This window comes from Emydura macquarii, unplaced genomic scaffold, assembly GCF_026122565.2.
Source record: "Emydura macquarii macquarii isolate MOO-44397 ecotype Brisbane River unplaced genomic scaffold, CSIRO-AGI_Emac_v2 contig_2863, whole genome shotgun sequence".
NCBI lineage: Eukaryota > Metazoa > Chordata > Testudines > Chelidae > Emydura > Emydura macquarii.
Window position 1 is genome coordinate 2,622,778 of NW_027133000.1, and position 12,453 is coordinate 2,635,230.

Below are 12,453 nucleotides of genomic sequence, written 5' to 3' on the forward strand. Positions count from 1 at the left end.
CATTCTCTTTATAGCAACCTTTTACCTATTTTAAGACTTATGTCCCCTTTGACTCTTTTTACCTTTAGACTAAATGTGCCTAATTATTTCAACCTTTCCTCATAAGTCGGGTTTTCTTAACTACTTATCATTTTTGTTGCTCTCCTCTGGATTCTCTCCAATATGTCCACATCTTTCTTAAAGTGTAGTGCCCAAAACTGGACACAGTATTGTAGCTGAGGCTTCACCGTGAGTAGAATGGAACAATAACCTCCATAAATTTTATATAATAACTCTTTTGTTAATGCACCCCAGAATGACATTTGCCCTTTTTGAAATAGCATCACATTATTTTACTGATTAGAGACTAATTCTCCAATTTAACAAGATCATCTGGAATTCTAATCTTGTCCTCCAAAGTGCTTGCAATCCCTCTCATCTCCAGCTTTTATAAGCATACTCTCCACTCCATTATCCAAGTCATTAATGAAAATATTGAATAGCACCACACCAAGATTGACCCCGAGACTCCCCCTGGATACGCCCTCCCAATTCAGCACCAAACCATTGATAAATTCTTTTGAGTATTGCAGCAGTGCACCCGCCTTATAATGTCATCTAGACCATACTCCCCTAGCTTGATTATGAGAATGTCATATGGGACTGCATCAAAAGCCCTACTAAAATTGAGCTATATCACAACTACTCCTTCCCCGCATCCACTAGGCTTGTTACCCTATCAAAGAAGGAAATTAAGATTGATTTGGCATGATTTGTTCCAAACAAATCCATGTTGGCTACTCAAATTGATTGTTTTAATTATTTGTTCCTATATCTTTCTGGGTATTAGTTAGGTTCACTGGTCAATAATTCCCCAGATCCTCCTTTTTAAAGATAGGAAGTCCAGTCCTCTACTGTCCTTTGGGACCTCACCATTCCTCCATGAGCTCTTGATAATAATTGTCAATGATTCAGAGATTGCTTCAGCTAGTTCCTTAAGTACCTAGAATAGACTACATCAGGTCCTGCTGATTGGAATATGTGTAACTTATATAAATATTTTTAACCTGTTTAAGTTATTGTATTATACCTAACAAGCTAGTGTAGTTTCCAATGGACAAAAAATGGATTTTATTTGCTCACTGCTAAATTCAACTACTTCTGTAATAGTACATGGGACAACATGACTGTTAGCACTGCATGACACATTAACTGCCTGAGACTCAAACGCTGGCTTTTATCAAGCAAGTGTTCAGTAGATCACTGTTCCAAGAGAGTGTATGCTTAGTGTTTAATCTCAGCTTACAGGGATATTTAATTTATTAAATATGAAATTATAAAAAATAACTGATTGTTCAGATACATCCTGGTATTACATGACTTCTGTTACTTGAACATTAACAAATCTCATGTGTAAAATCAGTAACTGTGTCTTTAAGACAGCCAGTTTTTGCTTCTTATAAAATTTTATTCTATGTGTTATTTTATTCCATTCTGTATTTTACCTCAGTCTAAAATATAGAAAGAATAATAGATAAAATTTTTTGGATAATCCTTTTGATAAATGAGCTCTTTTTCACAAACAATGTGCCAGAATGATATCACTGGAGTCCTCTGTTTATCACCAGAGCAAGTACAACACAGGCAGCTGCAGAGCAAGGTTCTTCCCATTGCCTTCCCAATGTACTTCAACCCTGACCATGTGTTATGCCAGGCACAGCTGATCACAGCTGCCTGCAGGTTCTGGATACCAGGTGAGGAATAAAAACACGCCCACACCAGTTAGGTACACTTAGCTTTAATCATGGCTTACACTCCAAACAACCTAACAAGCGTGCTGCAGGGGATCGATGCCACGCACTCCAAGTGGAATCATGGCAGAGTCTCATTTAATTACTTGCATGTTAGGCTTTTAAACAGCATAGCATGTTTACTCTAAGGAACCGCAGAAATTGGCTTATGTACAACAACTGACCTTGCTCACACTTTGCTTTCCTTAACACAAAGTACAACTAGATAATGGATTACAAAACAACTTACATAACCTATTTACTCCTCAAGCAGCCCTAACCAACCCCGCCACGTCACTATCTCAAATGCATCACAATATATCTTCCGCAGACCCCTATTACACCATGGGATGCTCACATGTAGGAGTTAAAGGGTATTTCCCATTTCCATGGCCCAGTCGATCCTGGGCCTGTCCGTTTGTTTGTTTGCTAAGACTGCCAAAATAACTGAAATCACATAAGAAGGTGAACTGTGATGCAGAACCATGTTCTGTAGGAACAGGACTAAGACTAATGTATTTAATCTATATATAGACAATTCCTTCTGGCAACTAAAGATATGAACTGGATTCTTACTGAATATTTAAAATCATTACAAGTTATCCTAAGCCATCCAGTCCCTCCCACACCTCTCCCAAGACATTTATATTGGTTTGATTGTTTGTACTGCATTAGTGCCCAGAGGCCCTAATCAAAGATCCGGGTCCCACTGCACAGGGGCTCTGTATACAGAAATAATGAGGAAACAGTTCCTGTCCTGAAGTAAATGACCCCTTTAAGGGGACTCAGGGCCCAGTCTGCTTGAGAGTGACTGCCTTCTAAAGGCTGGGAGTAACGGACTTCCCAGGAGGGCCTTCAGCAGGCAGTCACAGGCAAATCAGGACCCGACTTCCCTTACAGGGACCAGTCACCACGTGACACTGTTCCAGAGTTCTTACAATCTAACTAGAGCTTCATCTTCAATAGCTATTGCTATTACGGACAGAAAGACAAGTCTAAGTACGTGAAAACATTTTGCTGCTTTACAGTAACCAAAAGTTAGCTTAAATAATTAGGGTACGTTTTCTCTGCAGGTGAGCAGTTCTCATTTATATGAGAGGCTGTAGCTAGATCAACAGAAGCATTCTTCCATCAGCCTAGATGTGCCTATACTGGGGCTTAGATTGACTTCATTACATCACACAGGTGAGGTGATGCAATTTTTCACAGCACTGAGAGACATACATAAGCCTACCCCGCTTGGCAGTGAAGACCAGCACTTAGTCTCACTGAAAGTCAATGGGACTTTAGGTGCCTCAGCACCTACGGCACTTCTGAAAATTTTACTCAAGCTCAGTAGACATCCAAAACTACTGAATCATCCCAAATTATTATCCAAATATCATACAGGGCTTAGGTACTATATGGTTACATGGGCTGTCCAAATGGCTGAATCATTTCCCTTGTAAATTTGCCATAGAATCTCTGTTGGTGTTGCACAACTACCCTTCCTCCTGCTAGGCTGAACATAACAGGTCTGCCCACCTTTTCTTCTTCTCCACCCCCAAGGTCAGCCAGTGGGAGTGAAAGGAAGGGGAGCTCCTGCTCAGCTCTGCAAGAGCAAAAGCCATTTTCCTATGGAGCTATTCTGCTCCAAAAAAACCCCACAGCTTCAGTCACTCTGTCTTGTAGAATTTAGCAGTTCTTCAGAATACCAGCTTAACGCCTCCCTACTTCCATCTGCCTTGTCTCCTCTAATAAAAAAATAATTTGGCCTTGAGAAAGAGACAGTCACCTCTCTCTTCTTTTAGCTGCTGCCTGGGCTTGCAAGCACCAGCCAAAAACAAATGGTGGGAGGAAAAAAAAGCACTGGTTCTCTACATGACAGAGCTTTGAGCTATAGAGCTGAGAGTCAACCTAGGGTCCTTATACGGCCCTCAGAACCATGGAATCTGGATGCCTCATAATCACTGATTGATTTTATCTTCACAATATACCCCTGAGAGCTAGGTATTATTCGGAGATATTATTCTCATTGTACAGAAGGGGAGCTGAGGCACGAGGTAAATTAAGTGACTTGCACCCTGTCACACGAAGTTTGTGGCTGAGCTGGTAACTGAACAGACACATTTTTTATACTCCCTGAAAGGGAAGGCATCTAGCCTTACAGCTTGTGGTTGGTATGAACTAGTATCAAATGAAGGCAGTTGTGTTTAAAACTCCTGAAGAAAGTGGTTTAAAACGAAATGGCAAATGATCACCTACAGTGGCACTGCACTGGTAGGCACCACAGTAATATCTACAGAATTGGTTTTTGGACATATACAGTGAAAAACAACCTCAAGAGAGGTGGAAGTGAAAAATCACTTTTTATATGCAGATCATGAAAAATGTTAAGAACTGTGAACTGAGACTAAGTGTTTCCAAACCAATCTGTTTTCGTGATCTATAAGCAGACCTAGACATTCATATCTCTGAGAAGCTCCTATTTAATCAAAAACTAGGTAATAAATGCAGAAAAACTTGGCCAAAAAACCCCAACCCAAACCTCACATTACTCAGAATGCTGAACAGTTTTAAAATGAAAACAACTTACTGCTCAGAGTCATAATAATCCATGCACTTCTTCTTCTTATTGTAAGCTGCAACTCTGAAGGGTACAATTTCCAATGTTTTGAGGCCTGGTGCCATAGTCAACACTTTTGCACCATGGGTTGGTTCGTAGAGATCTTTCCCAGTCTCAGGGTGTGGCATGCCCGCTGGATCCCGTCCCACAATGTAGAAGTTAGCTCCTGCTACCATCCGTGACCTGCAATGCCACTGAACCTGGAACACAATTTGTGAAAATAAATGGAACAGGAGACAAAGAGAAGTTGTGAAGAGGGAAGGGGATGACCAACAACGCTATCACTACTGCTAAACTAACACAACTGCCTATGACATAGAACTATGCTCTGGCTTCTCATGCTTCCCAAGAAAATAAAATGTGCATCAGTGTATATATTTTTGTTGTTGTTCTATTGTAAAAATATAAAACACGAGTTTGCATGAAAGCAATAGTACATATCAGTTTGGTAAGCAGTTCTCAAGATATAAATCAACAGACTGTTCAACAGAGCACTTGCTAGTAGGTTCATGAAGACCTGATAGTCTCAGTGCCGGTTCTCCATTTCCAGCTGATAAGTTCAATTAAAAAAAGACAGTCAATCTACTGAATATTTCCCTCTTACTTTTCCATGTAAGCAACTGCTGTAGTTGCCCTAGGGATGTCATGCTAAGATGCAGTGAGAAGCTTCTGTAGGAGATTAATTGGACTATATAGCATAAAGAATAGGTTGACACGACAGATGTCTAAAATAATGAATGGGATGGTCAGCAGGGACCTGTAAACGCAAAGAAACTAAATTAAAAAATCTATAAGAGCAAACGCTAAGTAATATAATTAGCCTATGGGACTCCCTTGTGTAGGATAGTGGGGAAGTAAATAGCTGAATAGGATTCAAAACAGATTAGCTATTCACATGCATAAGAGCATCTATAGTTGTATTAACAAAAATGAAATTAAAGGAGTTGTCATGTTTCAGCCTTCAAATCATAAGCTTATCAGCTAGGGAAGAAAATTTCTCCTTCAGGTGAAAAATTGCAGTGTTAACGTAGATTTACTTAAGAGATTTTTACACCTTCCTTTGAAATATGTCGTATTGCCTACTGTAAGAGACAACAGACTACAACAGAGAGATCTAATGTGTAAATCACTACTTTTTTTAATGTTTAACAGCAGTGTCAAAATTAATCTGCATGTAGAAAGCAATGCAGAAGTGCTGTTCGGATAACCTTAAAAAAAAAAAATCAAGAAATGTAACTGAAGTATCATACCATGTTAGAAGAGTGTCGCACTACCTTCAAACAATGGATGACTGTGGGTAGGTAGCCTCTGACTGATAATACGGAAATTACTTCCAAATCCTACTTAAGCGCACACACATCCCGAGTTTTTCCTCAAATATTTAAATATGAAAACATAATTCTTCATCTAGACCTAGCTTAAAATAAAATCAGTTATCTGCATCAATTTTATATTTATTGCCCATAAGCACTGCTTCATCTCCAGGCAATCCCAGGACATCTAAAGATTGCCTTGGGTCTTTTACACATTTAGAATACAGTAATTTTAGTATAGTGTTTGGAACACTATGTCTGAGACATGAGGGAGCACATATCCTGGAGTATTCCTGAGGATACTAAAATACTATAAATACTAAAAGAAATTATAGCAATGGTTTAGGCCCAAGCACAATCTATTTCTCTGTTTCATAATATTACAATTCATAGGAGCAATCCTCAATGTTCTTCAAAACCAAATTCCTGTCGAATTTAAAAGTTAATCTGGCAGAATAAAATGTACTTCTCAAAGATTGTGCATTATCTCAGAATGTTCTTTTCAACAGCAAAATTCTGAAATGCACATTTAAAAGAGCACCAGTGTTCAATTAACCATGCTTCTTATTTGGTATCAAAAAGAAAAAATAAAATCATCCATAAGCTTAATATACTGTGTCCCAACAAAAATTCTAAAAGGCAGTTAAGGTTGATCAACTGCATATATCACCAATACAACAATTTAAAAAAGGAAATAAAAAAGCCACCACACAGGAAATCCCTAAATCCTCATCCATACATCACTGTTTTGCCATACCTATGTTATCTCACCCAGCTACACCCACCGTAATGCATGTCTTTCCTCTTCATCACTGCATAACACGTGCGACATTTATCTCCAGTCAAAAATGCCAATTATTGAAAAAACAGCTACACATAAAATACCACTTCACAGGCAATAATAATGATACACAACAACCTATTGCTACTTAAAAAACTCCCTCTAGTAACAACCACCCAGTACAACACCCTGAAACATAACCATTAATTCAGATCTATACATCATACAAACATTAGCCATCTACTTCAATGCATCAATTAAACCCACCAACCAGTAAGAAAACAGCTATTTCTAACCACACAGTTGGAGTAAATGTACCTTTTTGCATAGAAGTAGGGAACCCTTAATGCACAGACGGCTCAAATACTCTGCACCCCTGGCACTCTTGCTTGGTTCACTGAGAGACAAAGCAGGAGTGAAGGTGGCAGTGAGCAGCTCTGATGAGATTCTGGCCTCCCTTCCCCCAATACCTCTGCTTATCGCTGCTAAATCCCTGGCTCCTCAAAGCCTCTCTCACTCAGCAATCAATGGGAGTTAGGTACCTAATTCGCTCAGGTGCTTTTGAAAATCCATCTAGGTGCCTATCTGCATCTCTCAGCATCTAAATACCTTTGCAAATTGGATCCTTAGGCACTTCTGAAAATCCCATCTATAAATCCTAATAGACACACTATTAATTTTTTTTTGGTTGGGGGCAGAGAAGTGGGTGTTTGTTTTTGTGTTGTTTAACACAGTTGGGGAGAAAAATTAAGCAACCTTTAATTGTTTTGCTATCTTTTTGGGAATACTTAGTAATTTCTCTGAAAATGCTTTCCTTTTTCTTTTTTTGGTAATTTATTAGCCTACAGGATAAAACAAGGTTACTTATCAGTAACTGATGTTCTTCAAGATGTGTTGCCCATGTCCAATCCACTATAGTGAGTGCAGCATGGTTCACGGAACATTTTTCCCCCTTAGCAGATCCCATAGGGCCAGCTCCGGCACCCCCTGGAGTCCCACGCACATGCCGTGGTATATTAGGTGCTGCCGGCCCTACGCCCCCTCAGTCCCTTCTTTCTGCCAACTCCAACAGCGGGGACAGGGGGTGGGTGTGGAATGGATATGAGCAACACATCTCGAAGAACATCAGTTACTGGTAAGTAACCTTGTTTTCTTCTTTGAGTCACGACAGGTGACTAACAAGCAATACCTTTGGAGGTGGGCAGGAGTTACAGGTGAGCTGCCCTCAGCATCGCTCTGCCGAATCCTGCGTCCTGTCTCGCCTCCTGAATTATGGCATAGTGGGACATGAAGGTGTGCACCGACAACCAGATGGTGGCTTTGCAGATGTTCTGCAGGGGCACTCTTTCCAGGAAGGCTGTAGACGAGGCTTGAGCTCTGGTTGAGTGCACTGTGATGGTTCCCGGAAGCAGCACCCTCGCCTGCTTGTAGCTGAACTTGATGAATGATGTAATCCACAAAGAGATGCACTGGGTGGAGACAGGTGAGCCTTTCATCCGGTTAGCCACTGTGACGAAGAGCTGCGTTGATTTCCAGAATGGCTCTGTACGCACGATGTAGAAGGCCAGGGCTCGTCTGACGTCCAGCGAATGCCCTCTCCTCCGAACCGTGCGTTTTGGGAAAAAACACGGGGAGAAAAATATCTTGGTTTCAATGAAATTGGGAAACCACCTTGGGCAGGAAGGCTGGATGTGGCTCAACTGCACCTTATCGAATAAAATACTGTATAAGGGGGCTTCGAGGTCAAGGCCCTAATCTCAGAGACCCTCCTAGCTGAGGTAATGGCCACCAGGAAGGCTACCTTCCATGAAAGCATGGGGCATGAAGCCATGGGTTCAAAGGGGGGCCCCGTGAGCCATGAGAGAACCAGGTTGAGATCCCAGGGAGGCACCGGGGCACGGACCTGCGGATAGAGCCTCTCCACCCCCTTGAGGAGCCTGCCTGACATGAGGTGGGAGAACAACGATCTCCCCTCTAGCGGCTGATGGAAGGCCGAAATGGCCACCAGGTGAACCTTCAGCGAGGCCAGCGCCAGACTCTGGAGCTGGAGCTGGAGCAGGTACTCCAGGATTGCCTGTATAGGTGATAGGCTGGGCAGGATACCCTGGGACTCCGCCGAAGAGGTAAACCATCTCCACTTAGCCCGATACACGACCTGTGTAGAAGGTTTCCTGCTGTCCAGCAGGACTTGTTGGACCTGCACCGAGCAGGGCTCTCTCCCTCCATCAGCCACAAAGCCTCCAGGCCTTGAGGTGCAGGGAGTCCAGGTACGGGTGTAACAGGCAGCTGTGGTCCTGGGACAGAAGGTGGTGTCACTTCGGGAGCTTTAGGGGTGGGGCAATCGAAAGATCCAGCAGCATGCTGAACCAGTGCTATCTCGGCCAGGCCAGATCGATGTGTATAACGTCTGCCCCGTCCCTCTTTATTTTCAGCAGGACCTTGGGCAGGAGCGGAATGGGCAGAAATGCGTATGAGGGTCCCCGTCCAGTTCACGAGGAACGTGTCGGAAATTGAACCAGTCTCGCAACCCCGGAGCAAGCAGAACCTTGGACACTTCACGTTCCAGGCTGATGCAAATAGGTCCAGTTGGGGAACGCCCCACTTCTGGAAGATCGTAGCCACCACCTCTGCGTGCAACGACCAGTCATGGCGGGGTAGAAACGACCTGCTGAGGTGAGAGGCAGTTAAGTGGAAATCGTGCCTCACGGCAAAGTCTTACAGATGGGTAGCTTCCTCACAGAGTGCCGAGGAGCACACTCACCCTGCCTGTTTATGTAAAACATAGCTGCGGTGTTGTCCATCAGCACCTGCACCACTCTGCCTGTCATGGACCGGAGGAGCACCTTACATGCTAGGCGAATGGCCCTCAGCTCCTTCACGTTGATGTGCAGGAGCCTCTTCTCCTCCCCCGATCAGAGCCCCTGGGGCCATGACTGACGCCTGGAAGCCTGCGGCGTGTACAGGCCTAGGGAGCGAAGTGTTGCCCTGGAGTCCTTCAGACCATGCAGCTTCGCATCAGTCTGGTCGGAGAATAGGGCTGACCCATCAAAAGGGAGATCCTGAATCGATTGCTGCACCTCCTGGGACAGGCCCGAGGATTGCAGCCACGAGCACCTTCTCATGGACATGGCAGAGGGTATGGCCCTGCCCGCCGAGTCAGCAGCGTCACAGGACGTCTGGAGTGCTGCGCTAGCCACTGTGGTTCCTTCCTCCATGATGGCATTAAAGTCTGCGGCCTGTCCTGTGGCAGGGCCTCAGCAACCGCCTGACAGAATCCCACAAGTTGAAATTATATCTACTCAGGAGGGCCTGATGGTTGGCAATCCTGAACTGCAGGTTTGCCGTGGAATAAACCTCTCTCCCAAAGAAATCCAGCTTTTTGTCGTCTTTGTTCTTGGGAGTGGACCCCTTGCCTGTCATGCTGGTTAGCTGCATCTATCACCAGGGTTTCCGGGGCAGGGTGAGTGAACAGATATTCAAACCCTTTGGCTGGGACATAATACTTTCTCTCGGCCACCTCTGACGTAGGGGTGACTGAGGAAGAGGTTTGCCACAGGGCCTTTACAATTTTAAGGACTCTTTCGTGGACGGGGAGGGCCACTCTCACTGGGGCAGCCACCGCCAGCACATTAAAGAGGTTATCTTCGGCCTCTTCTAACTCTTTCACCTGCGGCCCCAAGTTGGAGGCCACCCTCTTGAGCAGCTCCTTGTGCACCCTGAAATCCTCCAGTGGCGCCGAGTGGTCCCGGGATTCTGCCTCGTCTGGTGAGGAGGTCTCCTGACCGCTGTGCCCCCTGGGAAACCCCGAGTCACTGGACCGGCGGTGCCGTGCACGTTCTTGGTCCCAGGCATCTTTCCATGCTGGGGACCGCCCTCTCGACACCTCCGACCTAGACGACGACGAGGCCTGCCTCTGTCACTGCGAACGGTGCCGATGAACGGAGGTGTGCTCCGAAGAGCTAGAGGTACAGGAGCATCGTCTTGGTACTGATGACTTCCAGTACCACTTCCCATGCAGCCCTGCAGACCCTTTTGGTGACCGAGGTTGGCGCCACTCCGAGCTCCTCAGCGCTGAGCCAGACTCCAGCGACCAGGTTCCACGTCATGGACTGCGCGGTGCCAGGTCCGCCAACAGCGACCAAGTTCTGCGCCATGTGGGCACAGGCAAACTCCTCAGCGCCGGGGAACTGAGACAGGAGTTGTCCGAGTGCCACCTGGCAGACCTCAACCGGTGCCACCTCCTGGCCTGCGCTGCCTCCGGTGCTCAGGATTGACGTCGGCGCCGAGAGGAAGACTCTGCGTCCTGAGTCGAAGCAGGCCGGCTCAACGACGTCAACCTGGAGCAACTGCTGGGGGAGCGTCTCTGATCTATCCCCGGTAGCCGTCTGGCAGGAGATCTTCCTTCCTGTACTGGGGATCTCCACCGCCCTTCAGGGGGACCCAACATGGGTTTCCCCCGTGACACCAGCCCCTTCTCCCTCGGCGGGGGGAGGGGGGGGCGCGGAGATGGTGTAGGCAAGGCCAACAAGGCTCTTGCTGACTGAAAAGCCTCTGGTGTTGAAGACGTCGGCAGGGGCACTCTCCCATTCCCAGGAGTCAGGGGAGGCTCCCTGATCGGAGATGCAGGCACCGGAGAAGACTCAATGGGCCGGGTCTGGTGCATCTCTGTACTCGACCCTGTCCGTATCGATAGTGCAGGGGAGTGTCTGCGCTCCAGGCGCTCTTTGGTACCGGTAATGTTGCTCGGTGCGAGTTGTGCCGGCGGTGCACTGTGCACCAAGGTCACACTCGGTGCCGAACTGAAGCGGGCCGGCTTGGATGCCGGACGGAGCGCTGCCTCCATCAGCAGGGCTTTTTAACCATCTCTCTCAGTCCTTCTGAGTCCTTGGTTTAAAAGCCCTGCAGATCTTGCACTTTTCTTTTCTGTGTGCCCCCCCCCCCCCCAAGCACTTAAGGCAGCGGTCGTGGGGGTCGCTGAGCGCGAAGGCCTTCCCGCAGGAGGCACACAGCTTGAATCCCGACGACCGGGGCATAGCCTGGCCGCTCTAAGTCCCCGCAGGGACTTGCCTTATCTCTAACTACTCTTTTTAACAACACTTAACAACTACTTAACTAACTAAACTACTTAGAATAACTAACAAGTTCAAAGAAGGGGAATAGTACTTGCTGAGAGCAAGGATAGTTCCAGCAACCATCACGGGCGGAAAGAAGAAACTGAGGGGGCATAGGGCCGGCAGAACCTAATATACTGTGGCATGTGCGCGGGGCTCCAGGGGGCACCAGAGCCAGCCCTACGGGGATCTGCTAAGGGGAAAAAAGTTCCAGAAACTGTGCACGGAGGCGTGCACACACCTATAGTGGAAAGGACATGAGCAAGCACTCGAAGAAGAATGAAAGATTCATGCAAAGGAAGTCCTTCCATCAATGAAATGTGATCTGGCTCTGTGTTTCCATTTTTAAATGAAATACATTCTTCCTCTAAAAGACATGCAGCACAGAAATTTGCTGCCAAAAATCCCATCAGAGCAATAAAAAATATGCATATAAACATTTTAATTGCAAGCATTACTATAGGTTAATCAGTATTATGAAACAAACATTTACCCACTTTCAGCAGTTAAACTTCTGCCAAACTGAAGTCAAATCCAAAGCAATTCTCCATCTGCGTTCCCCTGGCCTTCCAAACTACACTGGGTGGCCAAAGTAGATCAGGAGGCATCTGGCATCTTGAAGACAGTTTGATCAATTAGCCAGTTGTGAAAGATGGCAAGAGACTAGAGGGACTGCTAGTAAGGCAGAGTGCCAAAGGACTGCATATTCCCCATTATCCTTTTATCATAAGGAGTTTGCACAGTAAAATAAGTCAGCAAATGACAAGAATTGAGCAATAAAATATAAAAATGGCAACTTCTGATAAATGACTTTTAGACCATAATCAAAGTAATATTAGAATGAGCAATTTCTTACCTGATAATTTTCTGTTAA

General features: G+C 45.4%; 1 protein-coding gene across 2 annotated transcripts in view; it reads right to left on the reverse strand.

Annotated features, from left to right (window-relative positions):
• PAPSS1 (3'-phosphoadenosine 5'-phosphosulfate synthase 1) overlaps positions 1-12,453 on the reverse strand; it is an 85,470-nt gene that overhangs the window by 7,561 nt on the left and 65,456 nt on the right. For both annotated transcript variants that reach the window (XM_067568269.1, XM_067568270.1), the window contains one exon: positions 4,345-4,574. In XM_067568269.1, coding sequence (XP_067424370.1) covers positions 4,345-4,574 — 230 coding nt within the window. The remainder of the gene's footprint in view (positions 1-4,344; positions 4,575-12,453) is intronic.